At 39.9% G+C, this 24,060-nt stretch overlaps 1 protein-coding gene across 1 annotated transcript in view; it reads right to left on the bottom strand.

The window, feature by feature from the left end:
- Window positions 1-10,825: 10,825 nt before the first annotated feature.
- Window positions 10,826-24,060, bottom strand: part of LOC131251120 (purple acid phosphatase 22-like) — a 37,343-nt gene continuing 24,108 nt past the window's right edge. Inside the window, exons 2-5 of the mRNA XM_058251644.1 lie at window positions 14,274-14,565; window positions 12,157-12,725; window positions 11,437-11,525; window positions 10,826-11,294 (exon numbers count right to left, since the gene is read on the bottom strand). Of these exons, the coding sequence (XP_058107627.1) occupies window positions 11,069-11,294; window positions 11,437-11,525; window positions 12,157-12,725; window positions 14,274-14,565 (1,176 nt within the window). The 3' untranslated portion in view covers window positions 10,826-11,068. The remainder of the gene's footprint in view (window positions 11,295-11,436; window positions 11,526-12,156; window positions 12,726-14,273; window positions 14,566-24,060) is intronic.

The following is a 24,060-nucleotide window of genomic DNA, read 5'->3' as shown; positions in this document are numbered from 1 at the left end:
CTCTCTCTTACAACACCATCTCCTCTCTCTCATTTCTCTCTACCATTTTCCAAACAACCAAGAGAGAGTGGACATCCAAGATTCCCAAAGAGAGCCTAGGGTGTGGCCCACTTCCTACCCCAAAACTCCCATCTCCACCCTTCAATTTTCATCATAAACCTTCAAAGGGAAAGCTTAGGAGCTAAGGAGTCCAAGGAGCTAAAGAAGAAGGCAATCGGTGGGTGATTTTAGGATATTCACCGTTGATTTTCATTTGAGGGCCCACTTGTGATGGGACCCATTTTGATGTATGTATTGTAAACAAAGAGGGGCCCATAGTGGCGAGGTCCCTCCACTATGTTGTCTCTCTCTCTTCCATATTTTGCAGCCCACCATGATGAATGTATTTTACCCATGCAGTCCACTGAGTGGGCCCACCTGGCAGTCCGTTTGGATGGGCCTGATTGGAGGAAAACACATATATCAGCTTGATCCCCAGCAGTGAGCCACATGTACGTGGGACCCACATGCTGCCGTCTATCCGTGGGACCCACCTAGTGCATGGCCCATCCTCACCGTCTAGCAGGCCTGGACAGTGGGAAAACCACAATTATCAGCTTTAACGGGTGGGCCACACCCACGTGGACCCACCCTGATATATGTATTTTATCCTCACCGTCCATTCGGGGACGGTGGGATGGAAGCGGATTGGCTGGGTACCTTACAGCAGCTATATAGCTGTTGTATTGACGTCTGCAAGTTCTGGGTCCCATCTCGAGGTATGTGTTATACCGTCCATTAGCATGGGTCCCACCTTGTACGTGTGTCTAGTAACCATTCAGGCTACTAGATGGTGGGACCCACCATTATATATGGGTTTTATCCTAGCCGTCCGTCCTTCTGGATGGGTGGGGCCCGCATTGATGTATGTATTATGAATCTGCACCATCAATCTGGACAGTGTGGTGTGGGCACACTAAGATGTATGTGCTTTTCTCAGCCATCCATCTGTCCAGGATAGTGGGACCCACCTTGATGTATGTATTCTGTCCCCACACTGTCCATCTGGACAGTGCTGCTATGGATGCACCATGATGTATGGATTTAATCCACACCGTCCGTCTATTTTTTTGGCAGGACGGTGGGACCCACCCACATGTGTTGCACATGTGGGGTGGGGTCCACCTTGATGTATGCATTCTATATTCACACCGTCCATTTGGACGATGCTGTATGGAGCCGACCATGATGTATGTGCCTTACATCCATGCTGCCCATCCATTTTGGACTGTGTGGCCCCTACCTTGATGATGCGTTGTATACCGTGCCATCCATCTGTGCGTAGTCCACCTTGATATATGTATTTTATATACATGCTATCCGTCCGTGGCCCACCGTGATATATGTGTTAAATCCACACCGTGCATTTGCAAGGACCATATCATGTATATCCACACCGTCCACATGGGACGTGGCCCCCATGAGATGTACGTGTTTGATCCAAACTGTCCATCTGATGGGGCCCATTTGGAATGTGCAGGGCCCACCTTGATGGGTTGTATGTGCGGCCCATTTGATGAGGCCCGATGTGATGTAATTGGGGCCCAGGCATAAGGCCCATTGAGATGTATTTGAGGCCCAGGTGAGAGACCCATTGTGATGTATTTGAGGCCTAGATATCAGGCTTGATGTGATGTATATTGGCCCATATGATGAGGCCCGATGTGACATATGAGAGGCCTATGGATGTGGCCCAATGCAATGTATATGAGGCCCTTGTATGAGGCCCAATGTGATGTATGTGAGACTCATGAGTGAGGCCCAATGCAATGTATGTTCGACCCTTGTGTGATGCCTAAGCGATGTATATGAGGATCGATATGATGTGTGATTCCACCATGATGTATGTAATAATGTTTATGATAGGGCATGCCTTAGGAGCAATGATGGTTAAATGTTCACATTATAACTCTCCCTAGGGCCCATTATTAGGCCAATTCTCACCTCCCCTTAATGGGCTAACCCAAACCATTGGGCCCCCATAATTGTTAGGCCCATCCTTGATATGAGGAGAGTACATTATCATCATCATGCTTAGTATAACCCCATGATCCATGCCATGCGCATCATATGTATGCTTGATATGATGATCGGTAAAAATCCCTAGATATAAAGGAGTGCGAAGCACTGGAATTAAACAAAACTGGAGCGATGCATGCAGAGACTAGAAGTATACCCTCAATGACTCCTCCGGAGGACTGTGAGTCCTACTAAGCCGCATAGAACCTAGCTTGAGCTGGCTGGGGAGGTACATGTCCCCTCTGAGGGTGTTGCTGCTCCTACTGCCACTACGACGGCCTATACTGTTGTCTCGGCTATAGCTGGGGCCTTTATGGGGGAGGTGGCTGCGGTCGCTCCTGCTGCTGTGAAGGTTGCTGAGGTGCTCTTGACTGCTGTTGCTGAGGGCGGGGGCACTCATGCCTGTGGTGCCCTGTCCCACCACATCCAAAATAGGTCCCTATAAACGACCTATGGGGTGGTGTTGAGGTGCCGCTAGTGCTACTGGTGCTCTGGCGGATGGGTGGCTATGTGCCTCTGTAGCCATCGATGCTACTGGTAGCTACTAGAGGGGGCGTGCCTCTTCCGGTCTCTCCTCTGATCATGGTCACTTTGTGTGCCAGCCCACTTATCCTCAAAGATCTGGGCCCTTCGTGCTACCTCCTCGAAAGTTGGGAGCTCAAGCCTAATAATGCAGCCTCGGAGACTCGAAACGGTGGGCCTTCTACCCCTCATCATCTACCAAGTACAACACAAATCTAAAATGTGCAGGGCCCACCTTGATGTGTTGTATGTGTGACCCATTTGATGAGGCCCGATGTGATGTATATTGGCCCATATGATGAGGCCTGATGTGATGTATGAGAGGTCCATGGATGTGGCCCACTGTGATATATTTGAGGCCCATGGGATGTGGCCCAATGCAATGTATATAAGGCCCTTGTATGAGGCCCAATGTGATGTATGTAAGACTCATGAGTGAGGCTCACTACAATGTGTGTGAGACCCTTGTCTGAGGCCCAAGCGATGTATATGAGGATTAATGTGATGTGTGATTCCACCATGATGTATGTAATAATGTTTATGATATGCCATGCCTTGGGAGCAATGATAGTTAAATGTCCACATTATAACTCTCCCTAGGGCCCATTGATAGGCCCATTCTCACCTCCCCTTAATGGGTAACCCAAACTGTTGGGCCCCATAATTGTTAAGCCCATCCTTAATATGAGGAGAGTACATCATCATCATCATACTTAGTATAACCCCATGATCCATGCCCATGCGCATCATATGTATGCTTTATATGAGGAGTGATTGATCATAACACATGTCATTGGGCGAATTATTATGGGACTCCCTGATGGAGGAGTTGCCCACACGAGTGCGCGGTACGCGCAGGATTGCTACATGACTGGGTAGTATGATTCATGCATCTCGTATTTGTGTGATATGATTTTTATACACCCTAGTGACATTAGGGCCATAGCCTCCACAAGCATCTCATGGATGATAGGATTGGACACCGAAAATACTGTTACTAGCATCGGGGTGCCACAGATGTCCCTGGGTGAAAATTTCTAAACCCAATGGTACCAGAGGATGACTCTAATGTCGAGACCAAGTGGATACATGAGCGCACGAGAGCCGTATACCAGTAGTCCACGTCTTCCACTGTGTTGTGGTAGGTTGGAAGAGGGTGTGGCCTTATCCGCCTGAGGGTAGGGGGCAATGATAGGCTGAGTTTGACCAGCTCGTAAATGGGTCTGCTATCGATGGGCCGGGCCGATATTGGTAAGCAGATAGTGAGGTCTCTTTCACTTTCATGGTTGTGCATCCAGTGGGTGACGATATGGTGTATAGTGTACAAGACCCCGGTGATATGAGGATTCAGATGATATGAGGATTCAGATGAGATTTGGTATGCTTGAGTTGCCCCTCGCATATATCATTAGCCCTGTAGGCCTTGCATCGCATAGCCTTGGTATGGCCGATAGCATTCATGCCTCGCATCGCATGACCTTGGTGTAGTCGATAGCATTCATGCCTTGCATCGCATAGCCTTAGTACGACTGATGGCATTCATGGACTTACCAGCATTTCTGCATTACTCTGATATTGCATACTTGCATTGCTGCCTTGTGCACACACTTTCATAACTACTGTCTTCTGGAGCTTCTGTTATTGTAACTACTGTCTTCTGGAGCTTCTGTTATTGATATTATATTTCCCTTCTGCGTTGTACTCAAGTTTTGATCATAGTGGATTTTTGTGATGGTGTTCTCGTTATTATTCGTGGGTTATCCTTATAGTTATGCTTATTACGAATCAAATTCATGTTTAAAATCCTCTTTATAGGATCCTAAGATCGGAACCTGATATATGGGTGCCGGGAGCCAAGAATGGGGTACTACGGAAGCTGTCAGTGCCAGATTCGGCAATCAGGAATTTTATGAGCCCAGTTTCCAAGTTTGGGGCGTGACACACCCACCCTTAATGGATGGTGGCGTCCCATGTTCATTTATGATGGTCATGTGAGGCCCTCTTTTCGATAAGCCTACCCATGCGATCATGTAAGCCACTTGGCAGATCAGTGGATTGATGATCTGTCCATGGACATTACATGGTGTAGTCATTAAATCACTTATTTTCTCTCTCCAATGAACCCTATGTGATGGATGGCTGTCATGCTCTTATAATTGATCTGACCATGTCTCACCCAGTGGTGGGCTGTTTGGCTTTAATTCCAAATGGAAGTGTTATTCCTCATGACGACGTATGATGCTTAAATATGTCTAAGATAGATTTTGGACCATTAGATCATTTAGGGGATGGACCTCATTCGCTAGAGATTAACTGAAGTTTGATGTGTTGAATACATTGAAGTGTCCAAATTATGTAGTACGAAGTTTAATCATGTGAATTTCTTAGATAAGCACCCTCTTATGCACAAATGATGGTTTGCGAGTTGTATTAGACCCTAACTTGATAATCCATGATGCATATTGCATACCGAGTAAACTTTATGGGGCCCACCATGATGTATGTGTCTTATCCACATTGTCCATCCATTTTTCTAGCTCATTTTCGGGAATGAGCCCAAAATTAAAGTATATCCCAAGTTTAAGTGGACTACATATGAAATAGTTAGAATTTAATGCCTACCATTGAAAACTTCTTAGGCACCACAAAAGTTTTAGATCCAACTCATAATTGTGTTTTCCCTTCATCCATGTCAGTGTGACCTTATGAATAGTTTGGATGACAAATAAACATCACGATTGGTCTTAGGAAGGTTTTTGTTAGTGCACTGATTTTTGCACCCTATTTGTCAATCACGTGACTCCTTGTGTCATGCAGTGGGTTGAGCCCCTAGAAAGTGAAGACCGAAGACACAAGCAAAGATAAAGCATCAAGGAGTTAAGAACAGGTAAAAGAGGTACCTCGGTGACTCTAACCCTTGACCTCTGAATAATCTTTACCTAATATGAATACCAAATTGATTATCCCATAGCCTTAGAAAACCAAGTGGAACATGATAAATAAGGATAGAATAAGTGCGAAGTTGTTGTGAAAACAAGCACCCAAAACAACAATTTTCAATGACTATTCAATGGCATCGAGCAGCCATCAAAGGGCCTTCGTTGGCATTGAAGGTCCCCTTGATGGCATCGATCGAGAGTTAGAACTGTCGAACAACTAAATCATATTTGTTTCAATTTACTTGATGGCTTCGAGGCCACCTTCAATGACATCGAAGGTTAAGTTTGATGGCATTAAAGGTCCGTCGATGGCATCGAGTAGAGGGTCAGATATGTCTGGCAAGAAATTCATCAATTATCTGATTTTGGCGATGGCATCGAGGCCACCTTTGATGGCGTTGAAGATTAAGTTAGATGACATGAAGTGTCGCTCAATGGTATCAAAGGTACCTTAGATATGTCCGGTAAGAAATCATCGTATTATTTGATTTTCTCGATGACATCAAGGAAGCCTTCGATAATATCGACAGAGCCGTTTTCTGCCCATATTTCCACTGTTAGAACTCAAACTTTTTATAAAGGTCATTTGGTTCTTTGGCATTTTGATAGGTTTTTAGTGCAATAAAAGCTTAGGTGAATCCATGTTCATATCCCTCATCCCAAGCCTCTATACCATTGAGTTTTAAGCAATATTCCTTGAGATTAACACTCTTATAAAGATTCCAACCTTCACCTTGAAGATATACTTGAACTCTTTCATTTTCTAGATATTAGACTTAAGCTATCTTGGTATACTATTGTCTAAATCTTCTAGAGGATCCATCTAGGTGAATCCCCTAGGAAATACAATTTCCAATTAGTTGTAAGAGATTCAACCAACCATCCACACCTTGGTCACCTCAAAGGAACACTACATGCAAGGTGTTTGATCTTGGAGCTGGAGCCTTGGTAAAGCAGTGATAACATGATCGGGGAAGAATCCGGGAGCTGATTGAAGCATGAGAGAGCGACGGTCAAGCTACCTAAGAAGGCGTTACAAAAGGAGCTCAATCCGACAAGTTGTCAATTTTAAGAGTATATCTACTAACTTTCCTTGTATATGATTGATGGTAAGAGTTTGCGACCCAAACTCGACTAGGTTCTTATATAGGACCTTGTCTCTTGTATAGAGCCTAAATCTTAGGTTCTTGTGTAGGACATTGGTTCTTGTGTAGGGCTTAAATCAAATCCTTGTGTAGGTCACCAGCATGAGTGTTTGTGTGTCAGTCTCCATAGGAGCCTCCGACGAGAGTAAACGTAGGGCCTTGGATAGGACCGTGGTTGTTGGTTAGCTTATGGAAAACAAACTAAAGTCTCTTGCAGGAGCCTCTATCGTGAGTGTATGTATGAGGTTCCTATGTAGGACCTTGACTCTTGTGTAGGGCCTAAATCTGGGTTCTTGTGTAAGACATTAGCTCTTGTGTAGGGCCTAAATCTTAGAGTCCTTGTGTAGGGCAGTAAAGGTTAGTGGTTAACCTGATTTAAAACTTTCGATAGTGAAATCCGGTACACTAATGGGTTGAGTGCATTCGTCGGGAGTGGAGTAAGCAAGTAGTCGAACCACTATATATGATTGTGTTTGGGATTGTCATTTGCACATATATTTAATTATGCTTATATGTTGAATGCTTAATTATATGCATGCATGATTAGATGAATGCTAGGAATTGTTAGTTTGCACATCTCACACACACTTGTACACTATCATGTTATAGATTAGTTGCTTATCTTGCATATCCTTTGTAGTCTATATGATTGGACCCTCTATCGGCTTGGAAGCCTTAAAGTAACATTACCTTGCTTAGTTTAATTGTTAATTAGTTTAAGTTAGCCAATTTATTTTTTAAAAAGAATAATTTTTTAATTAGTCCTAATCACCCCCTCTAGGACATAGTCTTTATTCCTTACCTCCGCCAAGCTTATGAACGCACATTCGTTGTAATCTCATCACGCCATGTGCAGAATTTCAGTTTTAACTATGGATGCCATTATACTCGCTATTTCTTGTGGTGTGGTTCACTTGAGCTTTGGATATGCTTCAATTTTGGTTCATGCCCTAACATGATTTGAATAAATGGATGGATACCATAGATAAGACACATACATCATATGTGGGAACCACTGTGTTTACTCGATATTCATATTGTACTAAGTAACTTAGTACGCAACCTGCATTCAATGATATCACGGATGCTGCTGCGAGTTCCGTCTTGAGGCCTTATAAACATCAAAGGTTTCTTGATCCCATTCATTGATGTATGGCACAATGAGCAAGGGAGGACAAGACAGACCAAGCAAATGCCTTGCTGTTTGCGGATATGATTATGTTACGTGCTTGTTTGTGTTGTGAGATGGTTTTTGAGTTGAGTTTAGTAGGGCATTGTATTGGCTAACCCATGCCTTGATGCAACACTCTGCCTGTGATGACAATCTATGTATGAATATACAAGGCTTTGGTTAGCTACTTCATGGAGCGGGAATCGTTAGTCATGCTAGGAACACAACAGGACAAACTTTGTGTGAAAAGGTTACATTCCTGACACAAGATGAAAGAAAACTAAATATAATATGTGGTCACACAAATATGAAAAAAATTAAATGCATTTATGAAATTATTACCTCCGAGAACCTCACTGGGAAGAGCTTTATTAACTGAACATAGAAGCTTTAGCTAATACTCACCTCAGACCAAGTATTGCATGTCATAAACAAGGCTTCTCCACCTGAACTCAACCCAAGGTCTGATAAAGAGCCCATGGCTGTCTCTTCCAAGTTTATCAAATGGGAAAGAGACACTGAGATAGTCAAAGTATACATATTGGCTTCCATCTTTAGTGTGCTCGAAAGCTAGGTGCAGACCATGATTAAGGCCAAAGACATATGCTTGCACTTGAAGGGAATATTTAATGCTTGGATAAATGCCCGTGCATAAACCCTCGAGAGGGCAACTTTACACCGTGAGACTAGAGGAATGTGCATCATCAGTAAGCATGTCATTGAAGTCTTAAATTGACCAATGAATCGGAGATGATTGGACATGTCGAGGATGAATTTATTGTTAATGCCATACTCTTTTCATTGACACCTATGTACGATAGATTTATTGACAACTATACCATGATGAAGCTAAAGTACGATGAGCAAAGGCTCCACACGTAGCTGGTCCTCTGTGAGGATGAGATGCCAAAAGGAGCATGGAGTAGTTGCCTGAGAATTCCTCATTAGGATATCCAATTTCCAGCATCCCAACAACCTCCTTAGAGCCTTTGATCTTATTTGAAGTGAATCGTGAGGGAAGAAGGGTAGCATAAGGTGAATCACACGTCCTCAGTGGTAGAGCAACACTATTTTGAGAATAGTCAATCCCTCCTGGAGAACTTGGGGATTGTGGGTGGATTCTTAATCCTAACATTTTCATAGAAGCCCCAGACATTATGGGCCCATTTAGATACCACCAAATACATAGCTTTTTTAACTTATAGAAGTCAATAAGCTACTTTTCTTAATTAAGTTAGTTTGGTTAATCAACTTAAATGACTAACTTATAACAAAAAGTAACTTATTTTTGTAAGTCTTTTTATTTTGCTATTCAACTTATCAAAAGTAACTTATACTGGGTCATTGTGAGTAACATGTGTCTGTAGAGCTTGATGAATGGATCTGCCACAATTAGGAAATATTTCCTGTGATGTTTTTGAAAAACCCCATTGGCTATTTTATTCATATCATTTTAGGGCGTGGGCCAAAATATGAGGTAGATCCAACACCCGAGTAGGCCACACAACTTACAATAATGGCATTGAACCCCCATTGTTGAAACCATGCTCATTGTCGTGTGACCCCCCAAAATGTTTTTGAAAAATCCACTTAGTCTATCAATTTTTCCTGCTCATTTTAATTGGTGTGTCCAAATATAATGAAGATCTAAAACTCAGGTGGGCCATATAACTTTAAAAAGTATTATTAAACTCCAAATTAGAATGGAGCACAAATTGAAATGTCTCACCATAGTCTTTTTGAGAAATCCATCCTATCTACCACTTTCATTGGTCCATTTTAGGCTGTGGACTCAAATATGAAATAGATCTAACACTCAAATAGGCCACACTACTTGAAATAGTGGTATTGAACCTCCACTGTTGAAATAGTCACAAGGCCCACAAATTTTTTTTTTTTTTTTTTGAAATATCCACCTGGCCACCTGTTTCTTCATATGATCTGATGGGGTAGGAATGACCTTATGACCAGCTTGGATAGCATATAATCATCACAGTGGGCCTCAGAGAGATTTTAATGGTGGTCGTTCAATCTCCATTGTTTCCTTCAATACGGCCCACCTAAGCTTGGATCTCCCTCATTTTTGGGCCCACCTCCTAATGTGATGTGGTAAAATGGTTGGACCGGGTAGATTTTTGAGAAACATCATGCTGGGCCCTAGGCATGCAGAGTTGGGCTCATCCAACAATCATGTCCAACAAATTCAGGTAACAACATTTTCAGACAAGCATGTATGTGTTGTTCATCCATGCCCTCTATCTATTTTGTCAGCTCATTTTTTGGAGATCCAAATCTCAGGTGGACCGCACCATAGGAAACATGATGATTATTGAACGATTGCCAATAAAGGCTTATTAGGGGCTATAAAGTTTTGGATCAAGTTGATATTTGCATTTTCCCTTCATCCCTGTCTATGTGACCTTATCAACAAGTTGGATGGCAAATAAGCATTATGGTGGGCCCTAGGAAGTTTTTAATCACAACCATTGAATGACCACTGTTTCCTATGGTGTAGTCCACCTGAGATTGGGATCTGGCCCAATTTTGGGCCAATGCCTTAAAATGAGTTGGAAAAATGAATGGATTGAATAGACATATAACACATACATAAAGGTGGGCTCCAAAGTCACGATATTAATGGATTGGGCATTTCCTAACCAAACTTTCTTTTGGACAAAGGTGTTTTAAAAAACATACTTACCAAACATGGTCATCTACCAATTAAGTAGAAACCAAGATAAGCTACTTGAGGCATAAGTAACTTATTATCCAAACACGCCCTATATTTTAGCCAAATCTTGATTTTATGGATATGGGATTTGCAATCCATTGAGTGAAATAGTTCATTAAGAGAAATACAAATTAAAATGAATTATCGAAATAACAATTTCCACTCAACGATGCACAGATACACCAAACCCAATTATTTAGGCAAGCATTAGATGATGATGATAATGATAACACGAGTATACCATTCATATGCATTAATATAAATTTTAAATATAATACTAAACTACCAGAAATAAAATGATCATTAGGACAATGATTAATGAATTGTTTATAAAACATACATTAATTGTTATAATTTTCATCTCTAAGAAAAGATGTTATTAGATAAAGTTCATCATGGATGATGAAGTTAGGTTCTCTAACAAACACCTCATGGCGGATAGTCCAAGAACAGTCATCATTACGGTGCCATGACCAACGGGCATGTCCTTATCTGCCCATAATTAAAGTTCGTCTTTAGTAGAAGTTGACGAGAATTGGGCATGTAAAACCTCGCACATAGATGATGTAGTTAGGTTCTCTAGCCACACCTCATCACGAATAGTTGAAGAAGAGTCGTCGTTGCGGTGCCATGACCAATGGGCATGTGTTTGGTTATACATCCTTAGTCGTCCATGTCCAAAGCTTGCTTCCCGAAACAATGAGAGTGGAGAAGTGGGTGTCTTAAACCTTCACACAAAAGATGTAATAAAATGTATTAATAATTGTCTATTGATTTCATAAATTTAATAAATTTCATGAGATATAGATTATAAGTTATACTTGTCCTGCTTCATCAAAACTTTCAAGTGAAGCAAGTAGTACTACTTACAACAAAGCAAGGCCCTCTCTATTCCCTCCATCACCAATGGTCAAATGCATGGGACCACAATGGTTGGCACTGTTGTTGTACACCCTCCTCTGCATAATACAAAAATAAATAAGTAAATAAAAATTAAAATAAGTCAGATATTTGCATGCAGTAAAAGGCTAAGGTGATAAAAAATAAGGGCCAAAAGAAAATTACTAAACACATTATACTGAAAATCAGTGTATAAACTTTCTTAGGATTGGCGTGCGTTCCCAATTAACGGTCCGTCCAATTGCTCCAAGAAATGGGCCATATCTTGGATGGGCTTATTAGGAGATATAAAAGGACCTCTACTAGGAAATTGGGTAGGGTCCTTCTGAGGTGGGGTTGGTCTCAGTTGACCCTGAACCTAACCCAACCAACCTAAGCTGCACCCCTGGTAACTAGCCGGTTATATATATATGCCCAGCCGATGGCTGGCTGGGCTAGGAAGTCCATCGATCTGGTCCAGTTTGAATTTCAGGCTTTTCCCCAGGTGGTTAAAAATTCCATTGAGGCTCAGCACGAGTTCATGTCCAGGTCCATTTCAAGATCCAATTGACTGGCCCAGGTCTGATTTCAAGGCCCAGTAAAACGATCTGAGCCCTGGACTTTGTAGACCCATAAGAAAAGCCCATTAATGGAATGACACAACCTGGCCCTTGTTACTCCTATTTGTTAGAAGATAGAAAGAAGACTTACGAAGCGCTCATATGCATGGACGTGTCCTGCAAAAACTATGTCAGTTCGAGCATTATAGAGCAATTCTTCCATGGCTTCTCTCATGCTCTCTCCCTCCCCTTGATGAGCAGTATTTGTATTGTACCATGGTGCATGCAGGAGTGCAACAAGCCATGGTGTTCTCTTCCTATCGACCTTAGCCAAGTCTGCTTGGAGCCACTTATACTGTGCTGAGTCCATGTCAAAGTTCGTGTAAGACCCTAACATAACGACATGGACCCCAGCAACATCAAATGAGTAATAGAGATTCGAGTTAGATCCACTCTCCTCGAATGGCATTTTCCACCTAGCATTGTAAGATTTAAATGCACTAGGGCCGATTATGGGGATCTTCTCAATCTCGTGGTTGCCTTCTGTGACCATCCAAGGGCGGCGGCTCGCAAGTGGCTCGACCAAGCGGCCAAAGGTGTCCCATAGAGGCTGCTGATTGTCCGCGTAAGATAAATCACCAGGTAGCAAAAGCACGTCGTAGTCCGAACTATTGATATGCTTCAGTGTCGATGACGTCCATTCGGTTTGGCCCAAGTCCCCTACAGGGAAAAGAAAGAAATTTGAATAATTGCAAACCAACCATAATGTTGTGTATGGATGCACACCATTTCACAAAAGTTTTGCAAATCTGGTCCATTACACAATATTTTTCACAATGGCTTTGTAGGAGAGTTTTTTTATAGGTAATTGAGCCATGTTTAATGATCTGAAACGTTGGTACAGTGATTCCAACCTTAATTTGGCAGTCCATACACCTAAAATTCCAAAGATTGGAAGATCGTGCTGCATTTTATTTCTTAACCACATCTTTCTTGGGCCACCCATTGAATGGTTTTAGATTTTTCCATTTACAAGATTTCACAGGAATCCTTGGTTGCGCCCATAATATTAACATTTTGGATCAATGAACCATTGGACTTACATGTATGAATTAAATGAAATGCGAACCAGAGGTTATAATCTTTTGGTACTTACAAAAGACCTGGAAATTGCATATCTGGTATACAAGAAAGTGAAATTGAACTATGCTTAAAAATCATTAAGATCCTATATTTCAACAAACAAGTGTGTCCACTGACCAGATGATAGTATTTTTCAAACAATCTGATTTGCTCGGATTGTGAATTAGCCACATTAGTTTCCACAATTTGGTTGGTTTAACTTGAGTTAATACATGCCACGCGTACAATTTCTGAGTGCCCGTGTATATCAAGTGTCATAGGCAGCTCCCTTAACTTGAACTCTTATCTTGGTGAGTTGAACGTAAAGCATTAGCAAACATACCTACTCGAAATGTATCATATAGGTTCCCTCCCAAAAATATATATAAAAAAAAATCATTAAAAGAATTTTTAAAAAAATAATCAAAAGAATCATAGGTTCCCCATCAAGCATTTACTCAGCGCAATAAAATTGTAGATGTGGCCCCACTATATCAGGAACTTAGGTGAGCCAAAGGTGAGCCACACTCGTATTTTTAATGGACTGAGCTAGCCTGATTATGGCTAATTAATCATATGGAAGGCGTGCGTGCATGTTAGATGCACACTGTCCATCAGGTGAGCCACGACATTTTCACCATAGATCCTAGAAATCAGTCAAATTCAAGAATTAAGAGGGTCTGTCACACCACTGGGAACATTGTGAAGTCATGCATAAAAACTCTAAATTCTTGTTGTGTGGCCCACATTAGTCTTGTAATGTCCTGATTTTCACAAAATCCATTCATCTTAGTGTGGCACGTTAGATGAACGGATGGATGACCCCACACACAATTTGAATGATTTTAATGGTTAGACTTTCCTTGTCAACTATTCCCGGCAATACATCTGAATTGAGAATTGGACTGATTTTTGGGTGCCGGTCCATAAACAGGGCAGATCACCTAATGGAAGAGGTTGATCTACATAACATGAAGTCTTCCATCCACATCAACGCATAGTCAGGCACCCACGGCACGCAAGCGTTTTAGTATCTTTGGTTCCTAGCTCCAAAAAGTAAAATATATAAAGAAAAGATTGCTTCAAACAAGCAAACGTCATGTTCAGCCACATGTTTTTGGTGCTTTCATGGCTTAAGAAGCTAACCTGATACAGCAAATTCAATGGGGAATGTTGCTGGTGGTGTCTTGAAATCAAATTCCTTGCTGATTCCCCCACATCGGTAATAATAAATTGTGCTGGGTTCTAACGGTCCAATTTTAACATGATGGATCTTCCCAGAACGGTATAAAAAGAAGTTGTATGATGTATGTTCGCCGGTTGCTGATTCGTCATATTTTCCAGATATTTTTCCATATTCCACTGAAGATGGTGCACTGTGAGCTTCGGTAATCCATGAAATTCTCATGTGATCTGTCCCCACTAGTGATATATGGACCTGAAAATAATTAAGCAAATGAATATTACGATTGCATACATAAATGAGGATTCAATTAAAGTGAAAACCTGAAAAAGGGAAGCTTAGTGTTTACTCATGGCTATGTTTGCATTATTCAACCTAATCTCTCAAGTGGTCCACCTTGATTTGACATTTTAGTTGTGTGGATCAACCCTTATAATTGTTGGTCCCAAGCCTGGATAACGCTTAGATGTTGATGATGATGATGAGGCTTGTAGATCAAGTGGGCCACAGTTGCAATCAAAATCTACTGAAGGATTTAGCTCACCTACCATAGTAATGGGTGTTTCAATCCAAATGGAGGGCATATAACTTATGGTGGTGCAACCAGGTAGTACATAAAAAAAAACAAAATGAATAATTAAGATGGCGTTTTTAAACACTGATCCCACCCGTCCAGTCAAGATTCGGATGGAGATACATTTCTTAATGGGTTGTATCTAAGACCTGTTAGGTTGGTCAGATCCATTTGTACCACTAATGACGTGGATGACTTTAAAAAAGAGAGAACTAAGGCGCGTGAAGCTTTGCCAAACCTGGTTTGTCCGAAAATCCTAGTGTAACATATTCTGTCCAAGTCTGGCCCATCTAGGGTGGTTACTGAGTAACTATTCACTCATTTGCAAAAGCAATTATGTAAAACTCACTTGCATTATATAACCACAGAGAAATCTCTTGAAAAAGAGAGATTTTTTCAACCCGTACGAATAGAGACAACGATCATCACGAAGAGTAAGTAAAGAGAAGGAAGCACAGGATTCCATCAACCACACAATTTACCGTGTGGATTCTTGACAAGAAGAATGTTGTTCCTTTAGACCCATTCCTTCATCAATGAGGTAGCAAACTTACTTCCGGTAACATCAGACGTATTCCGAAAGATCCAACATCCAAGCCTTCGCCTTCCTCTGCCATTGGATGCAAGGAATCTCTTCAAGGTAGAGGATTTCTAACATTGGTATCAGAGAGAGAGAGAGAGAGAGAGAGAGAGAGAGAGAGAGAGAGAGAGAGAGAGAGAGAGAGATGTGGGTCGATTCATGCACTTTACTGAGTTAAGTGGGGTCTGGTTGGTTTCAGGAGAGTTGTGGATGTAAATTGGTAGAGAGAAAGAAGAAAGAAAGAAAGAAAAGACAAAAGAAAGAAAGAAGAAGAAGAAAGGAAAAAAAAAAGAAGGTGAATTGACTTACCGAATCAATTCAAGTTGAGTCGGATTCGAGTGAATTCAGGCTAAGAAACTTCGCAAAGTGATTCATCCCTTTTAATTCTAATTGTTTCGTTAAAATTTTTATCCTAGTTTCATTCAAGCTATCTTTTATCTTTTTCTGTTGCTAAGTTAATTCTTCCAGGTTGTTGGCAAGGGACCTCACCCCACTCAAGACAATAAAATTGTTAGTTAATCAGGTCTTACGCAGCACATGTCTAACCCTTTTTTCCTAAGGATAATTCCTCCTCATTTTGGAAAAGCCCTTTTCTTTCTTTTCTTATCTTTGAAATTCGTATAACCACATGTATCCAACCTTTCAGGCTAAGGAATATCTTTGAATCGTATATTGTTCTTGAAACAACATTTTAGCTAATACTCTTGCGTAATGATAGAATGTACCTCACAGATTGGGCCATACTATGACTCACTCGTTAAAGTTGTCTATTTATGAACATTACATAAATCATAAGCATTGTGCGCTTGAAATCGTGTTATTGACTTACATTATTATTACTTGAGGAATGGATAAATTGTATGATCATGATATAAATAAAAATAAATAATAAAATTTGAAATTGGATTTATTTTTCCTTTTGGGAGACGGATTGGTTAGCATGTCAGGATTGCTCATCTGCATGCTTGTTAAGATTGCCGCTTCGTTAGATCGATTAGGTGAGCATGTCGAGATTGTAAAAGGTTCCCAATGTTGTGTCGTGCAAGATTCCGGTGCGCCGGTATATGAGCATGTTAGGATTGCTCATTTGCAAGCATGTCAAGATGACCACAATGTCGGACCAATTAGGTGAGCATGTAAGGATTGTTAAATGTTCTTAATGTTAGTGTCTTTCAAGATATTGGATATAAGTACATGCATCACTGGACCAATTAGGTGAGCATTCCAGGATTGGAAAATGTTCTTATTGTCAATGCCATACAAGTCGTGAAAAGCTGCTTTGCTAAATTAATCAAGATGAAACAACTAACCTTATGCATCATGAATTCATGAGACTAGAAACATATAGTCACACATTGTACCTTAGTGTAAATATTGGTTTGTCTCTATCTTACTAATATTATGTTTCACTTCTGCATTTATCGAACCGTCTGTACCTTCCTTGGAATTTAATTATGATGAACACGATCTCACCGAGCTTCCAACTTACCCAATTAAACATTACATGTAGGAAGAAGAAGACGGAGGCAAACTGAAGTACCTAGATGGTTAATTTTATTGAAGCATCATTTGTAGATTAGGCCAATTTATTTTATTTCATGAATTCGATGTAATAAGACACTTAGTGAAACATTCATTTAATAGAGAATTTAGTGGTAGTAATTTAATTAGTTGTGGATTATGAGTTTAAATTTAAGTTTGAGTTAAATTATAGTTACTGAGTTTTATTTGGATTTAGTGTAAATATGCGATGTGTGGAATAAAATTACATGGAATAAATGGTCAAATTTTAATTTACACCATAACTTGGGATTTGTGTCACTATACTCAAGTTTTGAATTTTGGGGGATGACAAGGGGTGCAAGGGCTGCTGTAAAATAACAAGGCCAAGGCTCATGTAATAAATTCGCCTATCCAACCCACATTACATGAGTACTGCTCAAGGGAGATCCGTGACAACCACAAACGGTCGTCCCTAGAGTGACACATCAAAAGATTGTTGCAACATTACTGCAACAACCACGAAGGCCATGATTTGAGGCGGAACATGCTCAAAGAGCCCTCCATGATCATGTCGAACCTTGAGAAATAATAAGAAAATTAGCTCAATCCTGGAACCAGACCTCAAGGAACTAGGATTTGAATCGTGAACGTTCAGTTTCTCACCAATCGTGTTAGACTCAAGGGAGACATTCTTTAGACATGTATGAATGCATGATAGATGGATGACCCGGATGTCAAAAAATGATAAAGCAAATGAATGCCTGACGAGATCGTTAGACATAAGTTGTTCACCTGAAGTTTCCGCAACCTTCATATGAGTTAACAAGGACAAAAAAATATTATCTACAAAGACAAATGGTTGCAGCAGGGATTCTAAAGGAGAGATAGAGGATAGATCTCAACAAGCATCGAATGAAGGAAAATAACCTTCTCCCATGACCAATAATGATGCAACAATAAGAAAAGGCATAGGTTAATCTCACATCGGCAGAAAGTTACAGCTCACAAACAAGATTATTCAAGCTCACAAACTATCATGTTGTCTACAACCAAAACAGAGTAAAACACAAAGTGCACGACAACTTGCAGGACATGGAGATGTAATTCTTTAGTCGTCCATTCCCTATAAGGAAAGTCATAAAAGTTGAACAAGCCATATGACGGCTGAACACCAAGATTAAGCCTAATAAGGAAGACGTAAAATGCCCAAAGCATTAGCCAATCTAAGCAGGCCAAGTCAGGACCTCCATAAACTTGGAGTAGAAATTGTTTAGTTGGTTGCATACAAAGATTACGAATATGCACAAGGCAAAGATCATTTATCCAAAAAGAAATTATAGAGATTCATTCATTTGAAGAAAAAAAAGGTATGAAATAATCGATTTAAAAGTTAGAGTTAGTTTGTTGCGAAAACCATTATTTGGCTATCCTTTCCCTAAAGTATCTATGGCAACCCTTTCCATAACCATAAAAATAAAAGAGAAGACTATATAAGAATGGTCTCCCATCTAGAAGAAGCCTATTCTCTAGCATGAGGAGACGTGCTCCATCGCTTCTCCATTCTCCTCCTAGCATCTCTCATCTGAGAAATCTAGAGGGGAATCTCATCTTGCGCTCGCTTTAGGTGCCCAAGGTCGTCCTTTCTATTTGTTATGGCACTTTTATGCCCTACCTCGTAGCTGTTTATTTAAGCCTCGATCTCCACTCATTGCTCTTTGAGTTTTTACTTATTTATTTATTTATTTTAAATTTTAATCTAGTTCCCCAAAAGCACTACTGTCTTCACCAGGTCCTTTATTTTTTCTGTCATCCTTCTCGCTTGGGAGTTCATCACCTCAACTTCATCCATTAACGTGTTCTTCCTAGCTATGCTTCTATCACATTCCTTCCTTAATTCCATCTACTCTTTGACCGTTTTCTTTCGAGCCTCAAATAATTGATTGACCTACAAATGCTTGAGTTTTGCTTCTCAGAAGTCGAAGGCCACTGATACCCTCACTATACAAAAGTCCAATTTGGACAATCGCTCAGTGTCAGAACTAATCTAATTACGAATTTGGACCATGAAGAAACAAATCTCGACCAAGTTCATGGAGAGAACTAGTGACGGAAACTCCATCTGAAGAAGTTCCTCCAAGCATCTCTTTAACAGTTTTGGCTCATCGTGTTCACAGTATTTGGCAGGAATGTTTTTTGAACTTATTAGCAACTCTAAGGAAGCAAAAACGTCATCCTCATTGATAGCAAGAGATTTGGGAGACGAGTCAACTTTAACAACCCTAGTGGCCTTGTTAGAATTGTTAGTATACTGATTTGTGTACCTTATTTGTCAGTCACATGAGTATGTGTGTCATGTAGTCAATAAAGCCCTTGGAAGCTGAAGATTGAATATAGAAGAGTATGTGAAGCATCAAGGAACAAAAAACAGGTATATGAGGTGCCTTAGTGACCTTAAACCTTGACTTAAAATAATTCTTGAACCTCTAGATGATCTCAACCTTAATAGGTAAACCTTATTGATCATCCCTTAGCCTTAGAAGCTTAATTGGAATATGATAAGTAATACTAGAAGATGTACAAAGTTTCTGTGAAATTGTATGCCCAAAATAATAGTTTTCAAGTGGTCCTCGATCATAGTGATAGGTTATCGATGGGACTGATGGAATCGGAGGACCACTCAATTCGATTGAAGAATCAGTTTAGCAACCCAATAAAAAAATTCTTAGATTTTCTCGATGGGATCAATAAACTGTTCGATCTTATTGAAGGACCTTCGATCCCATTAAAGGGCCTTTCGATCGGATCAACAGAGTCGTTAACTACGTATTTTATAGTCGTTGTAAATCAGTTTTTTATAAATAAAAATTCAATTCTATGGCAAAATGATGAGTTTTTTGTGCAATAAAAGCCTAGGTGATTCAATGTTCATATCCCACATCCCAAGCTTCTAAATCAATGCTAAGTTATCCTTATTGAGATTAACACTCCAATGAGGATTCCAACCTCCACCTTGAAGATGAGGTTGAACTCCACCATTTTCTAAAGATTAAACCTAACCCTAATGGCAAATCCTTTGTCTAAATTCTTTAGAAGACCCATATAGGTGAATCCTCTATGACTATAATATTTTCATTAGATGTAGGAGATTTCACCATCCTCCAATCACCTTGGTCACCTCAATGGAGCATTGCATGTATGATATTTGATCTTGGAGCTGAAACAATGACAAGCATAGACACCAATGATTGATGGAGCAGAAGGGGAACTAATTAAAGTACAAGAGAGCACCGATCAAGTAATTAGAGAAGGTGCTATAAAAGGGGCTAAATCCAACAAGTAAATTATCAATTTGTAAGTGTCCACACGCTCCTTCATTGTGTAAGATTGGGTGCATATTTTATAACCCAAACTCATGTAGATTCTTATGTAGGACCATATTCCCACAGACATTGGTGAGTACATGTGTAAGTCCTTGTGTAGGCCATCGACACGGGTATATATGTAGGTAAGTTCTCTTGTAGGCCACTAACATCGGTGAGTACATGGGTAATTCCTTTTGTAGGCATCCAGTGGGAGTGTATGCTTGACTAGGTTAAAGGTGAACTAGATTTAAAACCTACGATAAGGAATACCAGTACACTCAGGGAGAGTGTATCTATTGGGAGTGGAGTAAGGAAACATAACCACTATATATGTTTACATTTGAGATTGTGAATTGCGGACATTCTTATTTGTGGTTATGTGTTTGATTAGGTAAATTCATATGAATGATTAAATTGAATTATATGCTAGGCACTTGACTTGTAATGTATACACAAGCTCACTATCAATTATACACTAGTTAAATAATGGGCATATATGACGCCCCGTCACTATTGCACATGTGGGTGGGCACACGTGGGCAGACACTGATGTGGGCAGGGCCTAAGGGTTTGGGCGAGCACCTTCATGCACCTTCATAGTGAACGTTGTCTCACATCGGAAACGCTGTCCGAAGTAATGGTGGTTATATGTGGAGTTAGTACCTTCATAGTATGAGGCCTTCCTATGGGGAACAAAACCACCGCTGCATACTCTGATGGGTTATCAGTTAGGTTGGACATATCTGTGGGATAGGTGTTGATGTGGCCGAGACCACGGGAGCACCGGGTCTGGGCGAGCTACCAATATCCTTCCCCCACATGAGGCTTTTTGGGGAAAACTATGAGAACAAAGCCGTGCGGGCACAAGCCCAGACCGGACAATATCATACTGTGCTAGTTGGGCTGTCGCAACATATCTTTAATAGTCTGTGATTGGACCTATTATTGGTTTGGAAAGCCTTACTTACTTTAATTAATATATTAGTTTAACTAAGAAATTGAGTTTTAATTAGTAAAATTTTTATTGGCCCTAATCAACCCCCTCTAGGACATAGGCATTCACTCCATAACTCTACCATACTTTTATGTGTCATGGTAGACTATTTCACGTAATTTCAAATTAGTTTCAGAGAAGGTAGCTCTTTAAGGGATTAATCGTCTTAAGTTGATCCAATGAGCTTAAGAATGATGTCTACCTAAGGGAGGTGTGCTGTCACATGACCGCCATATTTTAATGGGTTTAAATATACCTATTAGAAGGCTAGGATGAACGTCTTTCTAAAATCCCTTGCCTTATGGTTTGAGAAATTGTTTAACAGGGATTGACTATGCTCGTAAAATAATTCATGGTTGATAGTATAACTATTAGCGCTCCCAAAGATAAATTCAAATGGAGTGCCAATGAAAGAGAGCAGTATACTAACGATGTTAAAGCTCTCAATTCTATTTATTGTGCGGCTTTTCACAATGAATTTAAATGTATTTGCACATGTGAAATGAGTAAGGAAGCATGAGACATATTAAAAGTCTCCTACGAGGAAACTAGCACAATAAAGCGATTGAAGCTTCAAGTCTTAATGACCCAATTTGAAAATATAAGAATGAAAGATTCTGAAATTTTCATAGAGTTTTATTCTAAACTTAATAATATTTAAAACTCCATGTAAGGTTCAGGAGAGAGAATCCTAGATAATTGTATATATAGAAAAATATTACATTCCTTTTCGATAAGTTCATTCCCAAGATAACCTCAATAGAATAGTGTAAGAATATAGCTAAGATGAATGTAGAAGAACTCTTAAGTTCCTACAAACTTATGAACTACATTTTAAGGTCCCCTTTAGAGAAAAGAAACTAACTATTTTAAAATATCTCATAGGCATTCATATAGGCATAAGAATGTTGAATCAGAAAGTGATTGTGATGATGAAGATGAGGATGATGAATTCTCTAGGAAGTTTAAGAAAATTTTCAAGTTTGATAGAGGGAAGAGTTGTGACAGAAATGGTAAGTCGGTTGAACCTGGGCATAAAGAATTTTTTTTAAAAAGACCGAGCGTAACCTAGTGTTTGAACTATGAGGGTTATGGACATAATATCACCAAGTATGCTAGCAAAGTATGAGGGTTAGACGATCATTGATCATTCCCATTTCAATTGATATATCTTTTGAATGACCATAATAAGTATGTTCCATGTTTTAATCTTTATATGCATCCTATTTGCTTGTTAGTATGTGCTTTATAATTAGTAAATCCATGACTTGTAGAGTTGTTCCATGCAATATTTTTATTGTTATATTATTGGAATTAACTCTTTGTTAAATAATGACAAAAAAGGAAAGGAAGATAAAGTCCCATTAAAATAAGTGTATTTTATTTCACAAGATCTATTTGTTTAAGGGATTAATGAAGATAAGGGGGAGCAAAATCAAAGAGCATTGCAAATGTTACATGTCTCAGTGTATTCGAGTTCTAAATTATTTATATTTGACATGTAAAATTTTGAATTGTTTTCGTATGTCATTGGTATGGACCATAACATGATCTAGGTTAGGTTTTTGTCATATAATTGATAAAGGAATAAATTGTTAGGATTATAACATTTTCATTAGTTGTGGGAGATTTCACCATCCTTCCATCACCTTGGTCACCTTAATGGAGTATTGCGTGCAAGGTGTTTGATCTTGGAGCTGAAGAACTGACAAGCATTGACATCAATGATCGAGGGAGCACAAGGGGAGCTAATTGAAGTATGGAAGAGCATCGATCAAGCAACTCGAGAATGTGTTACAAAATGGGCTCAATCCGATAAGTAAGTTGTTAAATTTTAAGAGTCCACATACTCCTTTCTTATGTAGGATTTTGAGTACAGAGTTTGTAACCCAAACTTGCGTAAGTTTTTATGTTGGACTGTATCACCACCGACACAGGTGAGTACATGTGTAAGTCCTTGTGTAGGCCACCAACATGGGTGTGTACGTGGGTAAGTACTTCTATTAGACACCAACATGAGGGTGTATGTGGTAAGTCCTTACATAGGCCATCGACTCGAGTGACTACGTGAGTAAGCCCTTTTGTAGGCCTCCATTGAGAGTGTACGCTTGTGTAGGTTAGAGGTGAACCTGATTTAAAATCTTTGATAGTGAATACCAATACACTCAGGGAGAGTTCATCAATAGTGAGTGATTAGAGAAACTGAATCACTATACGTGCTTGTGTTTATGATTATGAATTGCGTACATTATTATTCATAGTTATGTGTTTGATTAGGTAAGTTCATATGAATACTTGAATTGAATTGGATGCTAGGCACTTAACTTATAATGCACACATAAGCTCACTATCAATTATAAACTAGTTGCATAATTGACATATCTTTATCAGTCTATGTGATTGGACCCACTATTAGCTTAGAAGCCTTAGTGTTAAATCGTATTGGTTAGTTTAATTGACATATTAGTTTAAGTAAGAAATTAAGTTTTAATTGACAAAAATTTTAATTAATCACCCACCTCTAAGACATAGCTATTCATTCCATAGCTCTGCCAAGCTTCTGCATGACATTGTAGACTATTCCATGCATTTTCAAGAAGGAGAGCTGGAGGGGTTGTTGGTCAACCTTACATGAGACATGCTTGGTGGGCAATCAACCTAATGGGCTGACATCTCTAAACAATGTGGCAATTTTGGATCTAGGGAAGAGAATGGGACAAGAGTAAGCTCTGTAAAT

Source organism: Magnolia sinica, chromosome 1, assembly GCF_029962835.1.
Source record: "Magnolia sinica isolate HGM2019 chromosome 1, MsV1, whole genome shotgun sequence".
NCBI lineage: Eukaryota > Viridiplantae > Streptophyta > Magnoliopsida > Magnoliales > Magnoliaceae > Magnolia > Magnolia sinica.
The sequence above is the reverse complement of the archived record's forward strand: the minus strand, read 5'-3'. Positions and strand labels throughout refer to the sequence as shown.